We start from the raw sequence: 25385 nt of genomic DNA, 5'->3' as shown, positions 1-25385 counted from the left end.
ACACCTCGAAAGATTGGTCCTCGGCATAGGAAACTATATATGGATCATCATATCTCGCCGAGCTGAGTCGATCTAGCAATGTATGCCCGTCTGTCCATGTTAATTTGTAATCACGCTACAGGTCGCATTTATTGCCCGATCCTCACGAACTTAAAAATGGAGGTGGGGTTAGGGTCAGAACTGAAGCCCATAGCTTTTTGGAGATGATCGCAAAATACTTAATGGTTGAAATTTGCCAAAAACAGACAAATAACCTGAATTTGCTGTTGCTCTGGCCACAATTTTGCATGGAGTTAGAGTTCAAGGCTGAGCTGGGCAGAAGCCTGCCAATTTGGACGGCCATCGGACAATATTTAGCGGGTAAAATAAATCATAACTTTTATGTAAAAAAATACGAAAATTACGAAATAAAAGAAATCGATCTTAGTTATTCGGCTTATAAGTCAAGAACCGCTGGACTGATTTTCACAATTCTCATCAATTCTGGCTGGTCTCTTGTCAGAAAAGGATAAAATCTAGCAAAATGGCTTAAAAATTTGACACTAAAACGTAAATATTTTTTTGTAATATTTTTTAAATGTTAGTCATATTTTTTATCGCGTGTGATTTTGAATTCCAATTCTGAATTTACATTTCCTGAAGTTTTTCTACACCCTGCAACACTATGTGTTGAGGGTATTATATACAGGTCGCAATTATCTCCGATCCTTACGAAATTGTGCAAGGGGATAGGGTTAGGGTCAGAATTAAATTCTTTTTGAATATGTGCATTAAGGACTTCAAATGGACAAAAGAACTACCTACCTTACAGGTCACAATTGAAAACCAATCGACATACAATTTCGCATAAGAAGAGAGTTAAGGAGAGGGAAGAAGTCTAGCATTTTGGCTGACCATTGCATTTATCTGTAAATTGTTTTGAATACCTAACATCACAACGGAGTTAGTAAATATTGGGCAAATTTCCCCGGTCAAAAACCTATGGGCAACATTTGGCCAGTGCTCTATGACATAATTTCAAGAACGAAATCTTCCAAATGGATTTGTTTATAAGGGGGCTTTCAACATATTGTAGAGTTGTAGGGTATCATATGATCGGCCCCACACGTCTATAGCCTTTGATTACTTCTTTGAAATAAGGGTAATAAGGGTATTAAAAATGTTGTTTAAAAACATAAAATTATTATTTTATTTATTTTAATTGATAGACCGTTTCATTTGAAAATTATTTCATGAATATTTCGTACATTCTCACACCTGGCATTTTACTGATAAAAATAATAATAGGAGCCTCGTGTTATTTCCCGTTGAAAAAAATTGATGATGCTGTCTATTTTTATGAGCTAAATTATTTTCTTTAAAAATGATGACCTTTTGTGGGGGAGGTAACAGAAAGAGTGGGTCTTCCCATCTGCTAACCCGATCTAAGTATGATAATATCATTACGAAATAACAAGTTTGGTCAATATTGGATAGTTTCTTCGAAAGTTAAATTGCCCACAAGACATACAAATGGACAGACGGACACCGCTAGATGTATGTCAAATGTCTTCAAGCCGATTTCTTTAAAAAAGGACCTATTGTATCACCATATCAAATATCCATAAATAAGTCTGAAGGTAGAAAAAACCATGCGGCATCACCTATAGCAATTTGATATACACACACACAGGTATAACGACATAAGCTAATATATCGAAAAATAAATGCTGTTCGGAATTAACAAACACGTTCAACTATTATTTCTCTCACGTACAACCAATTATGTGTAGGTATTTATGAAGATTGTTTAACTAAATAATCATTCATGCTATAAATACTTTACTATTTCCCATCTTGTGTATCAAACTTTTTTTACTTATCGGAGTAATCACATTTATCGATTAAACTCAATCAACATGTTCAAATTTGCCGTTGTCCTTTTCGCTATTATTGCCTGTGCCGCTGCTAAGCCTGGTTTGGTTGGTGCTTCTTTGGCTTACACCGCTCCTGCTGCTGTTGTTGCTGCTGCCCCAGCTCCATTTGTCACCGCCGCCAGTAGCCAATATGTAGCCCGTAACTACAATGGCATTGCCACCGCTCCAGTTGTTGCTCCCGTTGCCGCTCCTGTTGTAGCCAAGACTTTTGCTGCTCCTCTTGTTGCTAAGACTTTCGCTGCTCCAGTAGCCGCCGCTTACACTGCTCCTGTTGCCGCTACTTACTCTGCCCCAGTTGTTGCCAAATACGCTGCCACCTATGCTGCTCCATTCACCTACTCTGCACCCTTGACCTATGCTGCCCCAGCTCCCGTTTTGCTGTAAACAAACAAAAAATCCTATTGGTATCGATGTGATAGAAATAAATATATAAATTACTAGCTGGCCCGGTCCGCGTTGCCGGCCCGTAGTTTTTGTCTATTATACATATTTGTCAAAGCATAATTATTCAAAGATATGAATGTTATAAATGTTCACGTACTGGTCGATTAGTTTTTAATGTTTAGTCAAATGAGCAGTAATTTGGAATTTACTGTACTTTGTACATCTCATAATTGAGGGCTAATTGATTTAAGAATATCCAAAGTTAATTACTTTTTTAAACCTCACCTTAGTCCTCATAAGTCCCCCTAACCATGTCGGCCTGTTTGTCCGCCAAAAGGTGGACTTGAGGGGGTACTATTACATGGAGAAAATTCTAAAATTTGTAGATATGTTGAAATTTTTATGTAAGATTTTCACCCCCCAAATATACATTTTTAGCCAAATCCTTTGAAATATGGTAAATTGCGAAACATCGACCTACATTGAAAACTTTCTTTACCCCTTATAATCCAAGATGACAAATAGAGGCCAAATCGAAAATATAGCAGAACAACATAGCATGTCAAACTGAAAAAAAATCACGTGATTTAAATAAGTAAAAATAGGTTTATCCACCTCATAATTGAGGTCGGACTAATTTCAGAATAGTCAAATATAATTACTATTTTACACCCATTACCGTAATATGGAAACTAATTTTATTTGTCATTTAAATTGTAAATTGGAGTCCCCATAAAGTCCATATTTTTCATCATAGTATAATTCAATGACGATTCAACAAATATTCGGTCCCGTGCTACTTTCTTATATTTGTAATTTGTTCATGCTTTTACAATTTTTTTTCATATAGATGTATATCCCAAATTTACGTTCCCAACCAATATTCTCTTGGGGGTTACAAATTCAATAGAATACAAATTTTTCTTTTCTGACCACACATTAGATGTGAAAGTGGACTTGGGGATACTCCAATGTGGAGACTTTACATGAATAAATTTCTATGTGGCAATTATCTGTACGATGGTTCCTTACCCCAGGGTAGCATAAATACAATTTTTTAGTGGTCAAGACCAATATGGGCCCTACTCCGAAAATTTTATGCGAAGAGGTTCTCTACCCCCTTAGAAACAAAGATGCCAAATAAGGGCCAAAAATAGAAGAAAGTGGCGAAGACTCCAAAAATGGCTTAAATCATACGATGGTTATTTATGATCGATATCATGACCTGCAAAAGCGATTTAAGGTATCTTAAATGTTCAGGAAGAATTTTTGGAAGGATAGAAATCTTTTTCTTACTAAAAGTCCCATTTGCTCTATTTATATTTGGTATTTTACTGATTATACTCCCAAAATTTTTTGCATTTTGAGCTCTCATTGGACGGATTATTGTCACATGAAAGAAGTAGGGCCACGCTTTGATATAAGCCCCATTAGTATTTTTCGGTCATTTTTGTTTGTTTAAATGTCTGCGCATCTTCCAGCTGAAGCACGATGTAGGCCCTGGAGTTGAAAGGTAGATGTTAGTTACCATCGTATTTCGCACTTATTTCATTTTGTTGGTGAAAAATTTTATATAGTGAAAAATAATTCTTTATTTTGTTTACAAAAAATCCACTGAATTCAATATGGTATTACAAATTGAAAAAATCGACAAAAGAAGAATAACAAATAGAAAAAATCTTCAACTTGTTCGCTGATTTTTTACAGCAACTGTTTAAAGATCCTTACAAAGTTCGTCAATAGAATGTACTTTTATTTTAAAATTCAATTCCATTGGAAATTTTTTTTCGATATTTTCCCGTTTTGAGAATTGTTGCAATGAGATATCTTTTTCCGTGATTTTTTTTAGCGATTTTGAAAACGTAATTATCTTTTAACTTTGGTGTGACCGCATTAAATTATTTCGGTATCATCTATTCCGTTTCGCCACCACATAATTCGGTACTACACTTCCATGTAACCCGCCATCAATTTCAGTTCTCAAGAAATCAAGTCATTAATATTCGAATTCAAAAATCTATATATATAAATGTAAGTTGTGTTAGTTACTACGCTTATAACTCAAGATCCGCTGATCCGATTTTAACGATTCATACAAATTCGGAATTGTCTCTTTTCCGAAAAGGATAATATTCAAAAAAAATCGCGTAAAAATGTGATATATTAACATTTTCATTTTGACTTTTGAAATGTACAATAGTAATGTTTTATTTTGCATGATTTTTTTTCCATTTTGACTTACTTTTTTCTAATGTACATTTGTAGTGTTTTTTTTTATATTTTTTTTTAATTCGAATATTAATACCAATTTATTTAATTGACTTGATTTCTTGAGAACTGAAATTGATGGCGGGTTGCATGGAAGTCAGTCAAATGAAATAGTGGAGCAAATTGAAAATTTGGAAAGAAAAGGATACATTTCCTCGGAAAATTCTTCCGAAACCTTAAAAGTAACCTTAACTCCCATGAAACGTTATACGGTGACTATGCGCTATCATCAGTAGTCAGTTTGGTTGGTACATAACAATCCCAAAAAGGGGGGATCAAACGTTTTTAGGGTCCATTTTATATAGTTTAACCAAACACAAAGGGCCTCAAATATTTTGCTCTATACTTCGCAAAAGTTACCATAGAGTTTTAAATTTTTCCTAGGGGTTTCATGAATAATCAGTTGTTCAAAATATATATCAGATGTATATCAAATGTTGGTAATTTGAGATTTTAAGAAGAACAACACATTTTTTCAAATAATTATAAGAATAGGACCATGCTTTGGTATAACCCTTATATGTGGACCTATTTCTTTCATATTACAATAATCCGCCCAATGAGAACTCAAAATGCAATTCATTGGAATTGCAATCAGTGAAATACTGAATATAAAGGGTGCAAAATGGTAGAGCGAATTGGACATTTAGGAAAAAAAAAAACTTTCAAGATATCTTAAATCGCTTTTGCAGGTCACGATATATGACCCCCGGATAAGGGTACACTCCTTTTTCAAGTATAGTTTACATTTTAACCATATTTTACTCATACGCATTTTAGCAAAAGTTGGTAATTTGAGAAGAAACCATCCTCGCAAAAAATGATCACGTTTTGGTATAACCATTATATAATTTAAGCTATATTCGGGGTTTTCGACATTTTTCTTTCATTTTTCAGGCCTTTATTTGGCATCTTTGTTTCTACGGGTGTAAAAAACCTCTTCTCATAATATTTTGACTTTTGGAGTAGAGTCCATCTTGGTCTTGATCACATTCATCAATTGATTTGGCTAAAAAAACTGGGATAGAGAATCGTCTTACAGATAATTGTCCACATAGGCATTTATTTGAGTATAGTTCCCACATTAGTGTACCCGCAAATCCACCTTCCTAACCAATGTTTGGTCAGAAAAAAAATTTGGTATACTATTGAATTTTTAACTCTCAAGAGAATATTGGCTGGGAACGTAGATATGGGATGTACGTCTACATGCTTTGATCTCCGAAATATCAAATTGAGGCAGAAACATGAAAAAATCACGAATATTATTTTTTGGATCGTTATTGAATTATACTATGAAGAAAAATATGGACTTTATGGGTTTTCCAACACACAATTTAAATGACAAAAATAAATTAATTCCTATCTTAAGGTAATGGGTGTAAAAGACCAATTATCATGGACTATTTTGAAATCATTCAGATCAGTGTTCTATAATGCCTTAAAAAATATGCATTAAAAACTAAAAGTAGGGGCCGGCAACGCGGACCGGGCCAGCTAGTAAAATATAAAAAACACTACAAATGTACATTAGAAAAAAGTATGTCAAAATGGAAAAAAATCATGCAAAATAAAACATTACTATTGTACATTTCAAAAGTCAAAATGAAAATATTAACATATAACATTTTTACGCGATTTTTTTCGATATTATCCTTTTCAGATAAGAGACAATTCCGAATTTGTATGAATCATTAAAATCAGTTCAGCGGTTCTTAAGTTATAAGCGTAGTAACTAACACAACTTTCATTTATATATATAGATTAAGTATTTAAAAATGAAAAACGTGATTTTCAATGTAAATTAAAATCAATTTGTTATGTTGTAGAATTTAAACAAGAAGCGTCTCATTAAGGTTTTAGAATTCCTACTTAAAATTGTGTGACGAGTTATCAGTATAACCATATCCGTCCGTCTGTCCGTTTGTAGAAATTACTTTAAAGCAGACCGGAAGCAGGTTGATAAAAATGTAATTAAATATATATTAGAAATTTCTTGATTGTAGGATCAAAAACGTTTGAAAAAAAAACCAGAAAATGCATCGAACGAATATGGACTTTATGGATTTTTTAGAAGTAAGTTGCAATAACTCTCCACCAGAATTTAGCTTTATAGAAATGTGGGTAATGTGTCACTATTTTTGTAATTTTTTTTCTGGAATGTGTAATCTATTTCTCAAAAGTCTTGTCGCCCTAACTTCAATTTAAAAACAAGTAAGCAAAGGCTATAGTCGTGCAGGGCCGACCATGTGATACCCTACAACACTACAATATGGTAGAAGTCCCCTTATCTCCAAATCCATTTTGGAAGATTTCGCTTTTAAAATTGAGTTATAGAGCTCTGACCATAGCACTTTGACAGGGACATTTGCCCAATATTTAAGTTATTACTTTACTATATTTACTCCGTTGTGCTGTCACTTACAGCTAAATATAATCCAATGATCATCGAAAATGCTAGACTTCTTTCCTGTCCTTAACTCTCTTCTTAGGCAAAGTTCCGTGTCGATTGATTTCAATTATATGATCAGGAAAATTTTTTGTTTTTGGTTCATTTGATCCCCTAAATATTTTCCAATCATCTCCAAATGCAAAAGGTAACTACAAAAATAGTGGCCCATAAACTGGTCCTAAACTCTAACTTCAGGCAAGATTTCGTGTCATTTGGTTTCTATTTGTGACCTTTGCAAAATCAGGAACATTTTTAGTTGTTGGTCCATTTCAACACCTAAATAAATTGCGGACATCTTTGAAAACAAGCCCTTCTAAACCTAACCCTAGCCTAGTGAAAATTTTCGTAAGTATCGGACGATAATTGCAATATGTATATAATAACCCTAACCTGTGTTGAAAGGTGAAAAAATATTACAAAATGTATACTTCAATATTATAAGTCAAATTGAAAACATCGCATGCGATAAAAATATGAAAAAACAAGTAAGCAAAGGCTACAGTCGAGCGGGGCCGACCGTTGAATACCCTACAACACTATAATAAATGATACATTTTATATAGGCAAGATACTCGAAAGAATTCCACAAGATATAGTGGCAAATAATATAAGAAAAATATCAGGTTTCGTTCTCTAATTTTCGAATAATAGCAACTTACACTAATTTCCTCATTTCCAATTTATTGGTAAATGGTCTTCCTAGATCTGGAACCAATATTTCCCAAAGACCTATAATCTCTCAGAAGTGGGAAAAAATTAACATTTATTATTTTTTTTTTTTGACTGAAACGCATCTATATGAGATACAGACATTTGACTATATTCTTCAACGATATCAGCGTTAACGAAATAGTCAGAAGTGCGTCTTTCCTGTATTTGTGAATTCTCCAAAAAGCCACTGGAATGGACATTTTCGTATTTTGTCTACAAAAGTAGGCAAACTCCTTCACACATTGAATATTTTTGGATGGCCATCCAAAACTGCTTGGCTTTTGCAATGTCCGGTAACCCCCATTCAAATGTGCGTGAGGACCGGGCGATAATTACGACCTGCTGACAATTTTGCAGTTTTTGGTCCATTTCAACCCCTAAATATATGGCGATCATCTCCAAAAAGAGTAGGCTTCTATTCTGACCCTCATCTTATCCCCATGCAAAATTTCGTAAGGTTCGGGCCATAAATGCGATCTGTATATGATATCCTGATATCCTAACTACTTAGTTTTGTTAGCTGTACAAATATTACCAAATGTTTAATTCAAAATGAAAATATGCCAAAAATATGACAAAATTGAAAAAATATGAGAAAATTTTACAAAATCAATATTTTCATCTTTAGAGAGACATTTTTATGCGATTTTTTTAGAAGTTTTTTCTTTCCTGCCAAGAGGCCATTCTGAATTAATGAGAACAGTCGAAATCAGTTCAGCCGTTCTCGACATATATGAGATCTTTCAAGCATATCTTCTTTGATAGACATATATATCGCAAATATTTTTCTATATATCCGATTTGTTGGATCTTAATATCAATGTGAAGATCAGAAGTAACCTTGTCATGGCTTTGGATTTCGCCGGGATTTAAAATATTCGCGGTTTAATGAAAAATTTTGAATTTTTTCAACAAAAAAGATATGGTCTATTTTACCCGCTAAATATTATCCGATGACCACCCAAATTGGTAGGCTTCTTCCCCGCCCTAAACTCTAGCCACATGCGAAATTCCGTCGATTGGTCTATAATTGCGACCTGTATAGCTACTGCAAAATCCGACATTTTTTCAGTATTTGGTCCATTTCAACCCCTAAATATTATGCGATCATCTTCAAAAGAAATAGGGTTCTATTCTGACCTTAACCCCACCGCCATTCTAAATTTCGTGAAGATCGGGCCATAATTGCGACCTGTAGAGTGATTACAAATTAACATGGACAGACGGACAGACGGACGGACGGACATACATAGCTAGATCGACTCAGCTCGGCGAGCTAGGAAGATCCATATATACTTTCCTATATGGGAAACCAAAATTTCGAGGTATTACATAAATTCTGGCCCAATCAAACTTATAATACCCCCAACACATAGTGTTGTAGGGTATAATAAAAAAAGGTCACAAAATCAATATTAACATCATTATTGACATCTTTTTACGCGATTTTTTTTTTTTGATTTTATATTTTTATGCCAAGAGGGCATTCTGAATTGACAAAATTTGTCAAAATCGGCCCAGCCATTCTTAGGATATAAGCATTCTAGCTAACATCCCTTTCCTTTGTATATACACATTGTATAAATTTCGCTATATATATCCGATATATTTACTATCGGCATCGACGTAACGGTCAGAATTGACCTATTCATCTGTTTGTGATTTCGTCGGGATTAAAAATTTTCGCGGTTTAATGGAAAATATGACTTGCATTTAACACAAATGTTATGGTCTATTTCACCCACTAAATATTACCCCATGACCACCAAAATTGGAAGGCTTCTGCCTAAATATTATGCGATCATCTCCAAAAGAAATAGGGTTCTATTCTGATCATAACCCCACCACCATTTTCAATTTCGTGAGGATCGGACTATCATTGCGACCTGTAGAGTGATTACAAATTAACATGGACAGACGGACAGACGAACGGTCGGACATACATAGCTAGATCGACTCAGCTCGGCGGGATAGGAAGATCCATATATACTTTCCTATGTGGGAAATCAATATTTCGAGGTGTTACATAATTGTTGGCCCAATCAAACTTATAATACCCCTAACACATAGTGTTGTAGGGTATAAATACAATATCCACCATAGAATAAACAGTATATTATATTTGCAAGTCCTTCTAAACACTTAATAAAAACATTTCACAAGAATGAGATTCGTATGGACCACAATTTTTTTATACCCTACACCATATGTCTTTGTGCATTAGTTTGTAACATGGAGAAGGAAGCGAGATGGATCCATAGTTACTTTCTGAGTCGATTTATGCGTATCGGCACATCCGGCAATATTCAGTCTAGAAGAAAGTACATCAAATTTGGTGAAAGTCGGTTCAGATATGGCTATAGCTCCCATATATACGTTTCATCTGATTTTGGGTTTTAAGTCCATCACATGCGTAATATGCACCCACAAGACTGATATTTGGTGCCAGGCATCAGATGTTGCTCGAAAATACGTTTCCAAATTTTATCTAAATCAGTTCATATAAGGATATAGCTCCCACACATGTCTTTATCCAATATTAGGTTTATTGTGCACCAAATGGCTAATATCAGCCGAAATGGACTGAATGTTGGCATATCCGACCAAATTCAGTGTAGAAGCAAGTACATTAAATTAGGTGAAAATCGGTTCCGATATACATACCTATAGCTCCCATATATATGCTTTATCCGATTTGGGGTTAAAGTCCCTCACAAGCGTAATATGCACTCCACAAGAATCATATTTGTTACCAAATAACTTATGGACCCCAAAAATACCTCTGTCAAACTAAACACGCATGGTGGCATATAGTTGGCTCCATCCTACTTTTGACCTTTCCTTACTGTTTAATATTTTTACAGTTACGACATCTAATAGCCAATACACCCCTTTTTATTGCAACATTGGTCTGTTTACAACTGTATTTTTGAAGAAAAAAACCACAAACGGATAAATTAAGGATTTAAATTTGTTTTTGAAAATATCAAAACACAAACAAACGCGTCAGTATTAATACACGTTTGTTATTCGAAATTCACGCATGCCAACATGTGTGCGTGTTGGGCATTTAAATTATGTCAGTAGAGTGTAAACCAAATATGACAACAAAACAGTTACCACAGCACACATACATCTCGGTTTAACTATAGTTGATAAGCTGATCAATATAACTTACTATAAATAGCTACCTCAAGTTAGATTTTTGTATCAAAAGTTCTTCACCTATTTGAATAGCTGCATTCACCAATTTAACTAAAACAAAATGTTCAAATTCGCCGTAGTCCTCTTCGCCGTTATTGCCTGTGCCGCTGCCAAGCCCGGTTTGGTTGGTGCTCCTTTGGCATACACTGCTCCTGCCGCCGTAGTTGCTGCTGCTCCAGCTCCATTTGTCACAGCCACCAGTAGCCAATACGTTGCCCGTAATTACAATGGTATTGCCACCGCTCCAGTTGTTGCTCCCGTTGCCGCCCCTGTTGTCGCCAAGACTTTTGCTGCTCCCCTTGTGGCCAAGACTTTCGCCGCTCCAGTAGCTGCCGCTTACACTGCCCCTGTTATTGCCAAATATGCCGCTACCTATGCTGCTCCATTCGCCTACTCTGCACCCTTGACCTATGCTGCTGCTCCAGCTCCTGTTTTGTTGTAAACGAACCAATAATCCAATTGTCTGCGATGTGATAGAAATAAATACATAAATTATTAAAACAAATTTGCAAAAGTATTTTTTTATGTAAATCAAATGGAATTTATGGAATTTTATATTATTATAGCAAAATGATATATTTGGTCTGTTGGGACATTCATATACATAAATAGATAAATACGACTTTTCGATGAATAGCCTTATTAAGTCACCGAATGTATCCAATACGCCACTTAACCGAAACATGTAGGAGAAAGTGGATATGTGGTACACAATATATTCGGAGACTATTGTTTCTGAAATAGAGGCCTCCAAAAATATAAAATTTTTGGTACGAAATTCGATTTTTCTTTTACAAAATGAATATATTCTGGCAAGTTCTGGAACATAGAATATTTGTTTATGGTCTCGAGTGTTCATTTTTAATTTTCTAGACAAACTCTCCTTAAATAATCAGCTGGGGTTTATATTTGGTATTTAGTTTGTAGATTAATACACCAAAATTGAGTGGGTTCTCAAAACAAACTTTTTAGGGTCATTTTCCAAAAAAAAAACAGTAAAGAAAGTCTTAAAGTCGGGCGGGGCCGACTTTATGATACCCTACACCACTTTGCTAATTTAGTAGAGCTCCACCTAACAATTAAAAGTTTTTATGGGAGAATTCAATCATATACGCTATAAATATGCCGAAGCATTTGTATCTTTTAAATTCGGAATTGTATTGCCCATTTGGTGCACAATTAATTTAAAATCGGTTAAAAATATATATGGGAGCTATATCCAAATCTGAACCGATCTGGATAAAATTTGGCAAAGATATTTCTGAGCTGTATTTGATATATTTCCCTGAATATCGTTGTTACGGAGTGCATATTACTGTTGTGGGTAACAAATATAACAAATCGGATGAAAAATATATATGGAAGCTATAGCTATATCTGAACCTATCTTCACCAAATTTGACATACTAGCTTCTAGACTCAATTCGGTCGTAAGTACCGAATTCCATCCCATTTGGACAAATATTAGACGTTTGGTGCACAATAAAAGGTAAATCGGACGAAGTTATATATGGGAGCTATATCCAAATCTGAACCGATCTCGATAAAATTTAGCAAATGTATTTCTGAGCTGTATTTGATATATTTCCCCAAATATTGTTGTTGCAGAGTGCATATTACGGCGGTGGAGGACAAAAATAACAAATCGGATGAACAATATATATGGGAGCTATAGCTATATTCGAACCGATTTCGATCAAATTTGGCATACTTATTTTCAGGCCTAATTTGGGTGTATATGCAAAATTCCACACAATTCGGGCTGATAATACACGTTTGGTGCACAATAAAAGGCAAATCGAAAATTGACTGATTATCTCCAATTTCAATAGGTTTCGTCCTTGGACCAAACAAATGATCTGTGCAAAATTTCATCTGGATCGGGCAATAAATGCGACCTGTACTTTGTTTACAAAAATACATGGACAGACGGACAGACGGACGGACAGACGGACGGACGGACATGCATAAATCGACTCAGAATGTGATTCTATGCAGATCATCAAAAGGAACTATGGGTCTATCTCGTTTCCTTTTGCCTGTTACAAACAAATGCACAAAGACATAATACCCTGACCACCTTGTGGTGTAGGGTATAAAAAATAATAAAATATAGGAAGTGTGTTCGTGATTCTTTTTTTGGCACATTAATGAAAACATTTTCCTAATATATAATGGGAATCGAGATTTTTATACCTCCACCATAGTATGGAATGTATATTTAGTTTGTCATTCCGTTTGTAACACCTCGAAATATACATTTTAGACCCCACAAAGTATATATATCCTTGATCAGCATAAAATTCCATGTCGACATGGCGATGTCCGTCCGTCTGTCCGTCTATCCGTCTGTGGAAATCACTCTAGTTTTCGAACGAATTGGAGTAGATTGATAAAATTTTACTCAAATTTATATTATGTCTTCAGGACTTTTGGTATTGAAAATATAACGGTAACTCCGTATTTTGATGATATTTGCGACAATATTCATCGGAATTGTTTCAAATTTGGTATTTGAAGTTCGAAATAGATGCTACAGCCAGAAAATTGTCTGTGCAGGTCCTTGCCTTCGTAAAGCCCTCATATAACGGTACCTCCGGATATTCGGTTCTTTGTTGATTTTAACGACATTGTTCACCGGAATTGTTTCAAATTTGGTATTTGAAGTTTGAAATGAATACTACAGCCTATGACAGACAATTGTCTGTGAAGGTCCACGTCTTCGTATAGCCCCTATATAAAGGTACCCCCCGATATTCGGTATTTTGATGATTTTAGCGATGTTATTCACCGGAATTGTTTCAAATTTCATATTTGAAGTTCGTAATGGATACTACAGCCTAAGACAGAAAATTGTCTGTGCAGGTTCACGCCTTCGTATAGCCCCCATATAACTGTACCTCCGGATATTCGGTATTTTGATGATTTTAGCTACATTATTCACCGATTTTCTTTAAGTTTCGCATTTGAATAATGGCATTACAGGTCCATGTCGTCGTATAGACCCTAATGTAACAGCTACATTCGGTATTTTTAAGATTTTTTTTATTATACCCTACAACACTTTGTGTTGGGGGTATTATAAGTTTGATTGGGCCAAAAATTATGTAACACCTCGAAATATTGATTTCCCACATAGGAAAGTATATATGGATCTTCCTAGCTCGCCGAGCTGAGTCGATCTAGCTATGTATGTCCGTCCGTCCGTCTGTCCGTCTGTCCATGTTAATTTGTAATCACTCTACAGGTCGCAATTATGGCCCGATCTTCACGAAATTTAGAATGGCGGTGGGGTTAAGGTCAGAATAGAACTCTATTTCTTTGGGAGATGATCGCACAATATTTAGGTGTCGAAATGGACCCAAAACTGAAAAATTTCCTGATTTTGCAGTTGCTCTACAAGTCGTAATTATGGACCAATCGACGCGGAAATTAGCAAGGGGCTAAAGCTTCGGGCTGGGCAGAAGCCTTCCGATTTTGATGGTCAACGGATAATATTTAGTGGGTGAAAAAGACTATAACATTTGTGTTAAATAAAAGTCAAATTTCCATTATACCGCGAATGTTTTTAGTCCCGGCGAAATCATAAATAGACGAACAGGTCAATTCTGACCGTTACGTAGATGCCGATAGTAAATATATCGGATATATATAGCGAAATATATACAATGTGTATATGCAAAGGAAAGGAATGTTAGATGGAATGCTTATATCTCAAGAATGGCTGGACCGATTTTGACAAATTTTGTCAATTCAGAATGCTCTCTTGACATAAAAGTATAAAATCTAAAAAAATCGCATAAAAATAAGTCAAAATTGATCTTAATAAAGATTTTTTAGTATTTTGTGACATTTTTTTATTTTTTCATATTTTTATCGCATGCGATTTTTTCAATTTGACTTATAATATTAAGGTGTAATATTTTTCCACCTTACAACACAGGTTTGGGATATTATATACAGATTGGTATTATTGTCCGATGCTCACGAAAAGGGTAGGGTTAGGCTCAGAAGGGCTAGGCCTATTGTTTTCAAAGATGTCCGCAATATATTTAGGGGTTGAAATGGACCAACAACTAAAAATGTTCCTGATTTTGCAGCCGTTATAAAGGTCATAAATAGAAACCAAAGGACACGAAATCTCGCATGAATTTAGAGTTTAGGACAGCGGGTAGAATGGACCACTACTTTTGTCTGAAAAATACCAACATTACTTACAGGCGATAGCCGAAATACACAAAGTGCGAACTTCTGCCTTTTTTGCTGATTTCGTTGACGAATATAGCCTAATATCGTAGACAAGAAGATCGTATAGAAGAGTCTAAATTTGGAGATACAGAGGGGCCTCCTGCTTTTGGAAATGATCGCAAAATACGACGGAGTGCGTAAATATAGGGTAAATGTCCCTGGTCAAAATGCTAAGGGTAATATCTGGGCAGTGCTCCGTCACATAATTTCAAAAGCGAAATCTTCCAAAATGGATTTGGACATAAGGGGGTTTTGAACATATTGTAGTGTTGTAGGGTATCACATGGTCGACCCCGCACGACTATAGCCTTTGCTTACTTGTTTTTATTTATTGTTTTTGAGAATTGCCAAATTCTTTCCAAATGGTGGAGGCTATTCAAAGTTCGGCCCATTCGAACTTACATTCTTTTTACTTGTTTGATTTATTTATGTGCCCTACACCACACTGCGGTAATGGCATAATGTCTTGGTATATTTGTTTGTAAAATGGAGAAGGAAGCGAGATTTTGATGATCTGCATAGGATTACATTCTGAGTCGATGTATGCATATCTGTCTGTCCAAGTATATTTGTAAACAAAGCACAGGACGTATTTATTGTCCGAGAGAGATGAAATTTTGCAAAAATCATTTGTTTGGCCCAAAGAGGAACCCTTTTGAAATTGGAGGAAATCAGTCAAAATTTAGATATAGGTTTCATATATATCTTCGTTAGATTTGCTTTTTATTGTGCAGCAAAAGTGTAATGCAAGTTCAAATTGGATGGATTTTGGATTCATACATCCAAATTTCGTAAAAATACGTATGGAAATCTGTTCGAAGGCTATTCATCGGTAAGTCGTATTTAAATTCCAAGTGATAATTGATAAAGCATCAGTGTAATTAATGTCCCAAAAGACCAAACATATTATATTGTTATAATAAGATAAAGTTCCTTAAATTCTACTTGATTTTACGTAAAATATACTCTTGAAAATTTGTTTTAATAATTTATGTATTTATTTCTATCACATCTATGACAATTGGATTATTGGTTCGTTTACAACAAAACAGGAGCTGGGGCAGCAGCATAGGTCAAGGGTGCAGAGTAGGCGAATGGAGCAGCATAGGTGGCGGCATATTTGGCAACAACAGGGGCAGAGTAGGCGGCAGCAACAGGAGCAGTGTAAGCGGCGGCAACTGGGGCAGCGAAAGTCTTGGCAACAAGGGGAGCAGCAAAAGTTTTGGCTACAACAGGGGCGGCAACGGGAGCAACAACTGGAGCGGTGGCAATGCCATTGTAGTTACGGGCAACGTATTGGCTGCTGGTAGCAGTGACAAATGGAGCTGGGGCAGCAGCAACAACAGCAGCGGGAGCGGTGTAGGCCAAAGGAACACCAACCAAACCGGGCTTGGCAGCGGCGCAGGCAATAACGGCGAAAAGGACAACAACAAATTTGAACATTTTGATTGAGTTTATTTGGCGAATGCTTCTATTCAGATATGTGAAGAACTTCTGATACTGAAATCAGAATTAAGTTAGCTATTTATAGTTTGTTATATTGATAAGCTTAGACATATATGTGTGTGTACTTGGATTCCCTGATAACTGTTTTGTTGTTACATTTCGTTTACACTCCATTGACTTAATTTAAATGCCCAACACACACATGTTGGAATGCATGTATTTCGAATAACAAACGGGTGCTAATAGTTAAGCATTTGTATAGGTTTTAATGTTTTCAAAAGCAAATTATTTTAACCGATTGTAGCTAATAATTTTCTTCAAATTAGTTTAGTTTATATTCTCCAACACTACGTCACATTGTAAATTTGACGTCGGGAACAAAAATATTCTCTATCAACTTGACTAAGATATATTTGTATTAAGTTTGGCAAAAGCGAGTATTCAGTTAATTATACCCTACAACACTTTGTGTTGGGGGTATTATAAGTTTGATTGGGCCAAAAATTATGTAACACCACGAAATATTGATTTCCCACATAGGAAAGTATGTATGGATATTCCTATCTCGCAGAGCTGGGTCGATCTAGCTATGTATGTCCGTCCGTCCGTCTGTCCGTCTGTCCATGTTAATTTGTAATCACTCTACAGGTCGCAATTATGGCCCGATCTTCACGAAATTTAAAATGTAGGTGGGGTTACGATCAGAATAGAACCCTTTTTTCATCTTTTGAAGATGATCGCATAATATTTAAGGGTCGAAATGGACCAAAAACTGAAAAAAATCCTGATTTTGCAGTTACTCTACAGGTCGTAATTATGGACCAATCGACGCGGAAATTAACATGGGGCTAGAGCTTAAGGCTGGACAGAAGCCTTCCAATTTTGATGGTCATCGGGTAATATTTAGTGGGTGAAAAAGACTTGAACATTTGTGTTACATAAAAGTCAAATTTCCATTAAACCGCGAATATTTTAGTCCCAGCGAAATCATAAATAAATGAACAGGTCAATTCGGACCGTTACGTAGATGCCGATAGTAAATATAACGGATATATATAGCGAAATATATACAATGTGTATAAACAAAGGAAGGGGATGTTAGCTAAAATGCTTATATCTCAAGAATGGCTGTATTGTTTTGACAATTTTTTTCAATTCTGAATGCCCTCCTGTCATAAAAGAATAAAATCTAAAAAAATCTTATAAAAAGATGCCAATAATGATGTTAATATAGATTTTGTATTATTTGTGATATTTTTTTTTATTTTTTTCATATTTTTTATCGCATGCGATTTTTTCAATTTGACTTATAATATTGAGGTGTATATTTTGTAATTTTTTTTTCACCTTACAACACAGGTTGGGTTTATTATATAAAGATTGCAATTATCGTCCGATTATCACGAAAATGTTAACAAGGATAGGGTAAGGCTCAGAAGGGCTAGACCTATTGTTTTCAAAGATGCCCGCAATATATTTAGGGGTTGAAATGGACCAAAACTAAAAATGTTCCTGAGTTTGCATCCGTTATAAAGGTCACAAATGCAAACCAAAGGACACGAAATCTCGCATGAAGTTCGAGTTTAGGACGGCGTGAGGAGAGAGTTAAGGACAGGGAAGAAGTCTACAACAACTAACAGCACGATGAAGTGCGTAAATATTGGGCAAATATTCCTGGTCAAAATGCTTAGGGTAATATGTGCTTCTTGACATAATTTCAAAAGCTAAATCTTCCAAAATGGATTTGGACATAAGGGGGCTTCTAATATATTGTAGTGTTGTAGGGTATCATATGGTCGGCCCCGCACGTATATAGCCTTTGCTTACTTGTTTTTTTATAAGTCTAGGGTAAACTAAATATATATATGTAACACTTTATGCATTCTCAATTTGTGTCAAAATCTCTCCTAATATTTATTATGTCATATAGCAACAGAGGGTATCAATCATTTGATATGGACAAAACGTGCCTCATGCTAATAGCGGTTTAGACCTTGGGTGTTATATGACCAAATCCGTTGTAGGACATTTAGTGTCGATCTAATTGCGGTCTGGTTTGTGTGCACCATATACTATCGGAAAATGTTACCAATTTTATTCTAACCTGTTACATCGTAATATTATTATCAAACTGCGATGGAGTTCGGAGATGGACACTATTGCTCCACCCCTTCTGGTACATCCTCCAAAAATAGTCAAAATTATCGCAGAAAATAATTTACATCATAGAACAAGAAAGGATCATCCGATTTTTTCAGACTTTGTAAATTCTAGGTGCTAGGGAAAGTGGTATCTCTCCCACAAAGGATCTTTAAAACTGTGAAATAAGAGCCCGATTGTCTTGAGATTTTACACACCCCAATATTTTTATCAACAAAAGATTTTGTGTCAATACGGGATATAGCGGACCACTCCTTTTGGTACAAATGCACCAGCAAATAACAAGATCTGGCGAGTTCTTATTTGAGATCATAAACCGTCACACGCTGCCCGAATGTTGCTCTGTGGTATTTTGGCACATTCCCGCGAAGCGCTTGCTTTAGATGATCGACACTTTGGTATTTTTTAGTGCCAACCTTGCTTTCCAAAATACTCCGGACATAATAGTCCAACGGATTGGTATCCGGAGATTTTGGTAGCCATTGAGCGCTGGAAATGAAGCAAGGAACCTAATTTTTTAACCATTCTTTGGTGGCGCGTGCTGAGTGCGGCCAAAATGTTTGCGTGCCCAAGGCTTTAATACAACCTCTAGAATATATTCGCGATAATATTCGGCATTTATTCTGATGCCACGGTTGATTAATACGAGCGGCGAGCGACCATCGGCTGTTATGGCGGTCCACACCATCACAATGGCCGGCGCTTGAGTTCTGGAGGCCAACCGAAGGTGCACATTTTCAGCTGACCTCTTTTGCAAGAAAACACGATCATTTTGTTTGTTTACAAACTGCTGGACAACGAATGTTTTCTCATCGGAGAAAACCTAATTCGGCAGTTCACCACTTTCGGCCCAGCGAAGCAACTCTTTAGCTCTTTTGAGTCTATTTTCTTTCTGTTGCGGTGTAAGTTCCTGCACTTTTTGAAATTTTAATGGGGTAATGCTCATTTTTCAATATTTGCCGAATGGAATATTGCGATATGTTCAGCTCACGAGCCATTTATCTGTCACTGCGTTACGGGTTTCGATCAAGTCGCTTCTTTAATTTTCGAACCAATTCTGCTGATGTTGCTGTTTTCTTCCGTCCACTCCCTTGATGTCGGTTATGCTACCAGTATCACGGTAACGAGCGATGGTACGAGACACTAAATATTTATTAACATTTAAATGCTGGAGTGCTCTAACGATAGCCACTTGTGGTTTTCTAGCCAAATATAAAGAAATCAAACTATCACGCTTGAATTCCATCACGAATAACTTTTTTTCTGTAATGTAATTGTAATGAGCTGTCTCTGAAATATTTTAGACGGCTATAGGGCGAGAGGCTTTGAAATGACAGCTGTCTGAAGTTGGTTGCAGTTTTTTCATCTCACCCTGTATATATATGGAGATCGGTTCAGATTTGTGTACAGCTCCCATACATATTTTTTTATCCGATTTTACGGTTTTGTGCAAAAAATATTAATATCAGCTCAAATATTTTGGATTTGGTGAAAATTGGATCAGATATAGCTCCGAAATAGATGTTTTAATTTAAGCGTTCTCCAAATGCATTAAGTGAAAAATCCCACATATTAGTTATTTTTGTTTTCAAATTATAACAGATCTAAATCTAATACGCATCCAATAATGATTATTTTTCGTATGATCTACTTCACATAAATTCCCAATATAAACGTTTATATGTTACGGGTAGCTATACTAAATATAGTGGTGTGAGGTATCATAAAGTCGGCCACGCCCGATTTTCGATCTTCCTTTACTGGTTTTAGTAAATCATAATACACTTAATACCTTGTTATTTATTTATTGGTGTTACTATTTACAATTAAAAGAAATGTTGTAGCTATTAATTACAAACACTTTTCGAAATAAATAAATAAATCACATTGTTCGACTACCGAACCATAAAATTAAAACCTGACAGTCGGTACAACATAATGTGCTGGCCTACCTAGACGACAAAATGCCGATCACGTCTCGGCTACACACGTATTTCGGAATGTTAATTGTAAATTCATTCGCTATTTGGAGTATTATTTCCAGTTATGCTTCGGTATGTGTGTTTGTTTTGTTAACTATTCGAATCATCATCTTCTTTCCCTTCTTTCTGATGACGACATAAACAATTACAATTTCGTCAAGTATTACGAAATTCAAGAACGTCGAAAGTCAAGGACGAAGTAACATTAATTTGTATGAAGGGTAAGGCATTGAACACACGAAGTGTACTACGACAATGTATCGGTACAGTTAAGAGACACAGAACGTGAACTGGAAATTGAAACGAGTTAAGGTGGTGGTATTTAGAGGGTTATGATTTTATTCACTTTGTCAAGGATAACTTTAGAGGGCTTTATGTTTTTAAATTGCGTCTTAATTTAAAACTGCTGTTTTTTTTATCCAATTCCAATTTAATTCTACCGAAAAGGTTGTAACACCACAAAATAATGGTTCTAAGACCCACCAACACAAAAAAACGAAGAACTTTGAATTTTGTATTTTACAATAGTTTAAAAACACTTATTCCAAAAAAATTTATTTTTTACTTTTAAATTTAAATTTGATTAATTTTTCAATTAGTCTCCGTCTTGGTGATTTCAACCCCTCTGTGCGGCGTATAGTATTTAACTTGTTCTGTCAATAAAGAATTAAAGTACCGCTTTCTACATTATGTAGTGGTCTTTCGTATATCTGGCAAGAACTGAGCTTACAACAGTCCCTGGCTGGGCCGTATGCAGGATGGCGGTTATGGCTACCCCTAAAATGGCTTCTTTTCTGTCATTATGCCCCCAGCCATATGGCTAGAGATAGTATGCATCATTTGATACGGCTAAAACGTGCCCTATCGAAATAATGGGTTAGACCTTAGGTCTCTTTGGACCAAATCCGTTTCAGGGCATTTTGAGTTGATTTAGTGATGACCGTCCTTAAGTCCGTCTGTCTGTCTGCTGGCTGGTGTGCACGATAACTCTCGAAAGGAGTATCCGATTTGGTCCAAACTTGGTACATCGTAATATTATTATAAAACTTAGATTGAGTTCGGATATGGGCAATATCGGTCCACTTCTTCTGCTACCTATTCCACAAAAAGTCACATTTTCAAAATGTTCTTTACTGAGGATAGAGTGAGGATAAGTGGATTTTACTTTACAACTTTGCAAATCTTAATATTTGCATCGGTGCTAGGTCAGGTGCGAAAATGGACAATATCGGCCTACTCCATGAAGTACCTCCCCCACAAAGGGTAAAACATCTTCAATAATTATATCTCCAATAAAGTGTGATGTAAGAGTCTGGTTGTCTTCAAATTATATTCTTATTAACCCAAAGTCCGGTGTGAACATGGAATGTATCGGTCCACTCCTTCTGGGACCTCCCCCACAATGTGTCAAAATGTTGATTATACATGAAACTCATAAAACGGAATTTAACATCCGATTCCATTCAGACTTGACACATCTTAATATTACTATTAACGCGAGATTTGTTGTAAAGAGATCTGTAGAGATTAGACCATTCCTTCTGGTTCCTCCCCCATAAAGGGGCAAAGTTTTGAATGACCAAAACGATCATAAAATCGGAAATAAGCATCCGGTACTCTTCATATTTCACACATCCCATTATTTCTACTAACACAAGATCTGCTGTGAAGATGGGATGTATCGGTTCACTACTTTTAGTACCTTCCCCACAAAGGGTCAAAATTTGGAATATTCATGAACCTCCTAAAACCCGAAATTAATATCCAATTCCATGCAGACTTGGTACATCTCCATATTTCTATCAACACAATATCTGTTACAAATATGAAAGATATCGGCTCACTCCTTCTGGTACATCCCACACGAAGGGTCAACATTTGGATAATTAAAAATATTGGTATCGAATTCAGCATCCAATTCTCTTCAAATTTCACACATTCCAATATTTCTCATAAAACGCGAAATTAACATCCGATTACATTCAGACTGTACCAAGTCTCAATATTTTCATTAACATAAGATCTGTTATAATGATGGTAGCGATCGGACCATTTCTTCTGGTACCTCCCCCACAAAGGGTCAAAATTTGGAATATTCATGAAGCTCATAAAACGCGAAATTAATATCCGATGCCTTTCAAACTTGACACATCTCAATATTTCTATCAACACAATATCTGTTACAAATATGAAAGATATCGGCTCACTCCTACATCCCACATAAAGGGTCAACATTTTGGATAATTAAAACTATTGGTATCGAATTCAGCATCCAATTCTCTTCAAATTTCAAACATTCCAATATTTCTCATAAAACGCGAAATTAACATCCGATTACATTCAGACTGTACCAAGTCTCAATATTTCAATTAACACAAGATCTGTTATAAAGACGGTAGAGATCGGACCATTTCTTATGGTACCTTCCCCACAGAGGGTTCATGATTTTTGAAAAAAAAAGAAACGCTTAAAGATAGCGAAATAAGCATAAAAATCTCTTCAAATTTCACACATACATACATTTGTGCTTACACAAGATCTGTTGTACCTTCTGGTACCTCACCAACAAAGGGTCACAATTTTTTTCAATACTTTTATCTGTCATAATTTGCGAAACAAGTCAGCGATTCTTTACAACTTGCTACATCTAAATATACCTCTTTTTGCCAGAAATCTCAGATGGATATGGAATTTATGATTTCGCATAAAATTGGATATAACTGTTCGATTTTCTTGTAATTTTGCCTATACTAATATTTTAATTTGTATTAGATGAAGTATGAAAATGGAATTCTTCGATCGACTACATCTGGTACATTACGCATTTCACATATTTCATATAAAGTGAAGAACAATATTGGCCCATTCATTCGGAACCTACACCATAGTCGGTCAACAATTAGAATAATCATAACAGAAGTTAAAATATACATAAATAATCGAACATTGGCTGAAGGTATACATCAGTCCGCGAAACTTACTGATACCTTTTAACTGTTTTTTTCTATATTTGATACTGAAAATTCACAGCTGATCTAGATACAACTATCAGAGCATAGGACAAATATATTTCCAAGATTTTGTATAAAATCCCATTTTAGAACTCTCAATTTGATACACAAATTTTAAACTAATACACACACGCCATATTTTGAAAACTACCGATCGATTAACATTTCAGGAGTACAACTGACAGAATTCCAAAAATACTTGTACTCAGTACGAACATTGTTTAGTGTCACTGAAAACATTTGTTTGAGTAATTTTAAACATGGATGGGTGATATAAACAGACAGCAGACTTAATGTCGAAAACGAAACATAAAACTAATTACAAATTCCTTCCACACACATGCACGGCAGTTGCCTAAACTAGCATTTTTTTTTTTTCATTTAATAATTAAGAAGTTAAGTATGTTTATGGAATTTTTCGTCTGCCTTCTGAAGGCAAATTCAACTAAAACCAAATTTCAAGAACACCCTAAAGCGACATTGAAAATATGACATTCAGTCTGTCAAAGTCTTTTATCAATTAGTGAAGCATTTTTTGGTGGAAATATAAATTTGAGCTTCCACAACGCCCAGATTATCAGTTATCAATTTGTTGAGCTAGAAATCGACACAAAAATTTCCTAACTTTTCCACCATGTTCAAATTTGTAAGTTTGTCATATCAGAAGTTAAAATAAGGACTTTTTTAATAAAATAATAATATCCCTGCAGGCCGTTGTCGTCTTTGCCGTTATTGCTTGTGCTGCTGCCAAGCCTGGTTTGATTGGTGCTCCCTTGGCCTACACTGCCCCAGCTGCTGTTGTCGCTGCCGCTCCAGCTCCTGTCGTCACTGCCACCAGTAGCCAATATGTTGCCCGTAACTACAATGGTATTGCCACCGCTCCAGTTGTTGCTCCCGTTGCCACCCCCGTGGTAGCCAAAACTGTTGCTGCTCCTCTCGTTGCCAAGACTTTTGCTGCCCCTGTCGCTGCCGCCTATGCCGCTCCATTGGCTTACAGCGCTCCCTTGACTTATGCCGCAGCTCCTGCCCCAGTTTTGTTGTAAATGACATGGATTATCTCACTGAAAATGGCTAATTTGAATTTGAACAATAAACAACAAAAAATAATTTATTAAAAGAAAAATAGAACAGTGTTGCTTGTTTGTTCGGGATACCGTAGTATTTTGTTGTTGCAAAATGGTCAGGCTTTATCCCTTTATTGTTGTTTTTATAAAAACAACGTTTGTTTATTAAAGAAAAATGTTTCTTTTAGGGTCTAGTACCAATTACTTTCCTGTTAGTTTCTAATTTAAATTAATATGTATTCTAGATAAACCCTCAAAAAAAAAGAGTTTTATCGAGATCGGTCCAGATTTTTATATAACTTCCATATACATCTTCATCCGATTTTACCAATTAGTGGACCTGAGTCGAATATTTTTTGCAGGGAGAGAAAAGATCTACCAAGAACACAAAATGTAAAGTTTCAGCCAATTTGGTTGGAGATTGTGGCAGAAACCTTCAAAATACCGAAAATCTAAAGGTACCGTTATATGGGGGCTATACCAATTATTGGACTTGAATCGAACATTTCCTACTAGGAGAGAAAAGACCTACCGAGAAC

The 25385-nt window shown here is 35.6% G+C and overlaps 3 protein-coding genes across 5 annotated transcripts; 2 read left to right on the top strand and 1 right to left on the bottom strand.

Annotated features, from left to right (window-relative positions):
• The first annotated feature begins 1898 nt into the window (after positions 1-1898).
• On the top strand, positions 1899-11377 carry LOC101900091 (cuticle protein-like). 2 transcript variants are annotated; one of them, XM_005184549.3, is made up of 2 exons: positions 1899-1997; positions 11051-11377. In XM_005184549.3, the coding sequence occupies exons 1-2, from the start codon at positions 1899-1901 to the stop codon at positions 11375-11377; spliced, it is 426 nt and encodes a 141-aa protein (XP_005184606.1). The 2 variants fall into 2 exon arrangements, with proteins under 2 accessions (XP_005184606.1, XP_058980444.1); XM_059124461.1 differs by lacking the exon at positions 11051-11377 and having other exon boundaries at positions 1899-2300.
• Positions 11378-16158: 4781 nt separating this feature from the next.
• Positions 16159-16626, bottom strand: LOC101900384 (pupal cuticle protein C1B-like). 2 transcript variants are annotated; one of them, XM_059124462.1, is made up of 2 exons: positions 16438-16626; positions 16159-16377 (listed from the first exon to the last, which is right to left on the bottom strand). In XM_059124462.1, the coding sequence occupies exons 1-2, from the start codon at positions 16624-16626 to the stop codon at positions 16222-16224; spliced, it is 345 nt and encodes a 114-aa protein (XP_058980445.1). In that variant the 3' UTR covers positions 16159-16221. The 2 variants fall into 2 exon arrangements, with proteins under 2 accessions (XP_058980445.1, XP_005184608.1); XM_005184551.3 differs by having other exon boundaries at positions 16159-16626.
• A 7790-nt stretch (positions 16627-24416) lies between these two features.
• On the top strand, positions 24417-24869 carry LOC101899921 (cuticle protein 70, isoforms A and B-like). The gene is made up of 2 exons (XM_059124502.1): positions 24417-24428; positions 24460-24869. The coding sequence occupies exons 1-2, from the start codon at positions 24417-24419 to the stop codon at positions 24823-24825; spliced, it is 378 nt and encodes a 125-aa protein (XP_058980485.1). The 3' UTR covers positions 24826-24869.
• The last annotated feature ends 516 nt before the right edge of the window (positions 24870-25385 follow it).

Source organism: Musca domestica, unplaced genomic scaffold, assembly GCF_030504385.1.
Source record: "Musca domestica strain aabys unplaced genomic scaffold, Musca_domestica.polishedcontigs.V.1.1 29, whole genome shotgun sequence".
NCBI lineage: Eukaryota > Metazoa > Arthropoda > Insecta > Diptera > Muscidae > Musca > Musca domestica.
This window is presented reverse-complemented; position numbering and strand designations above follow the sequence as displayed.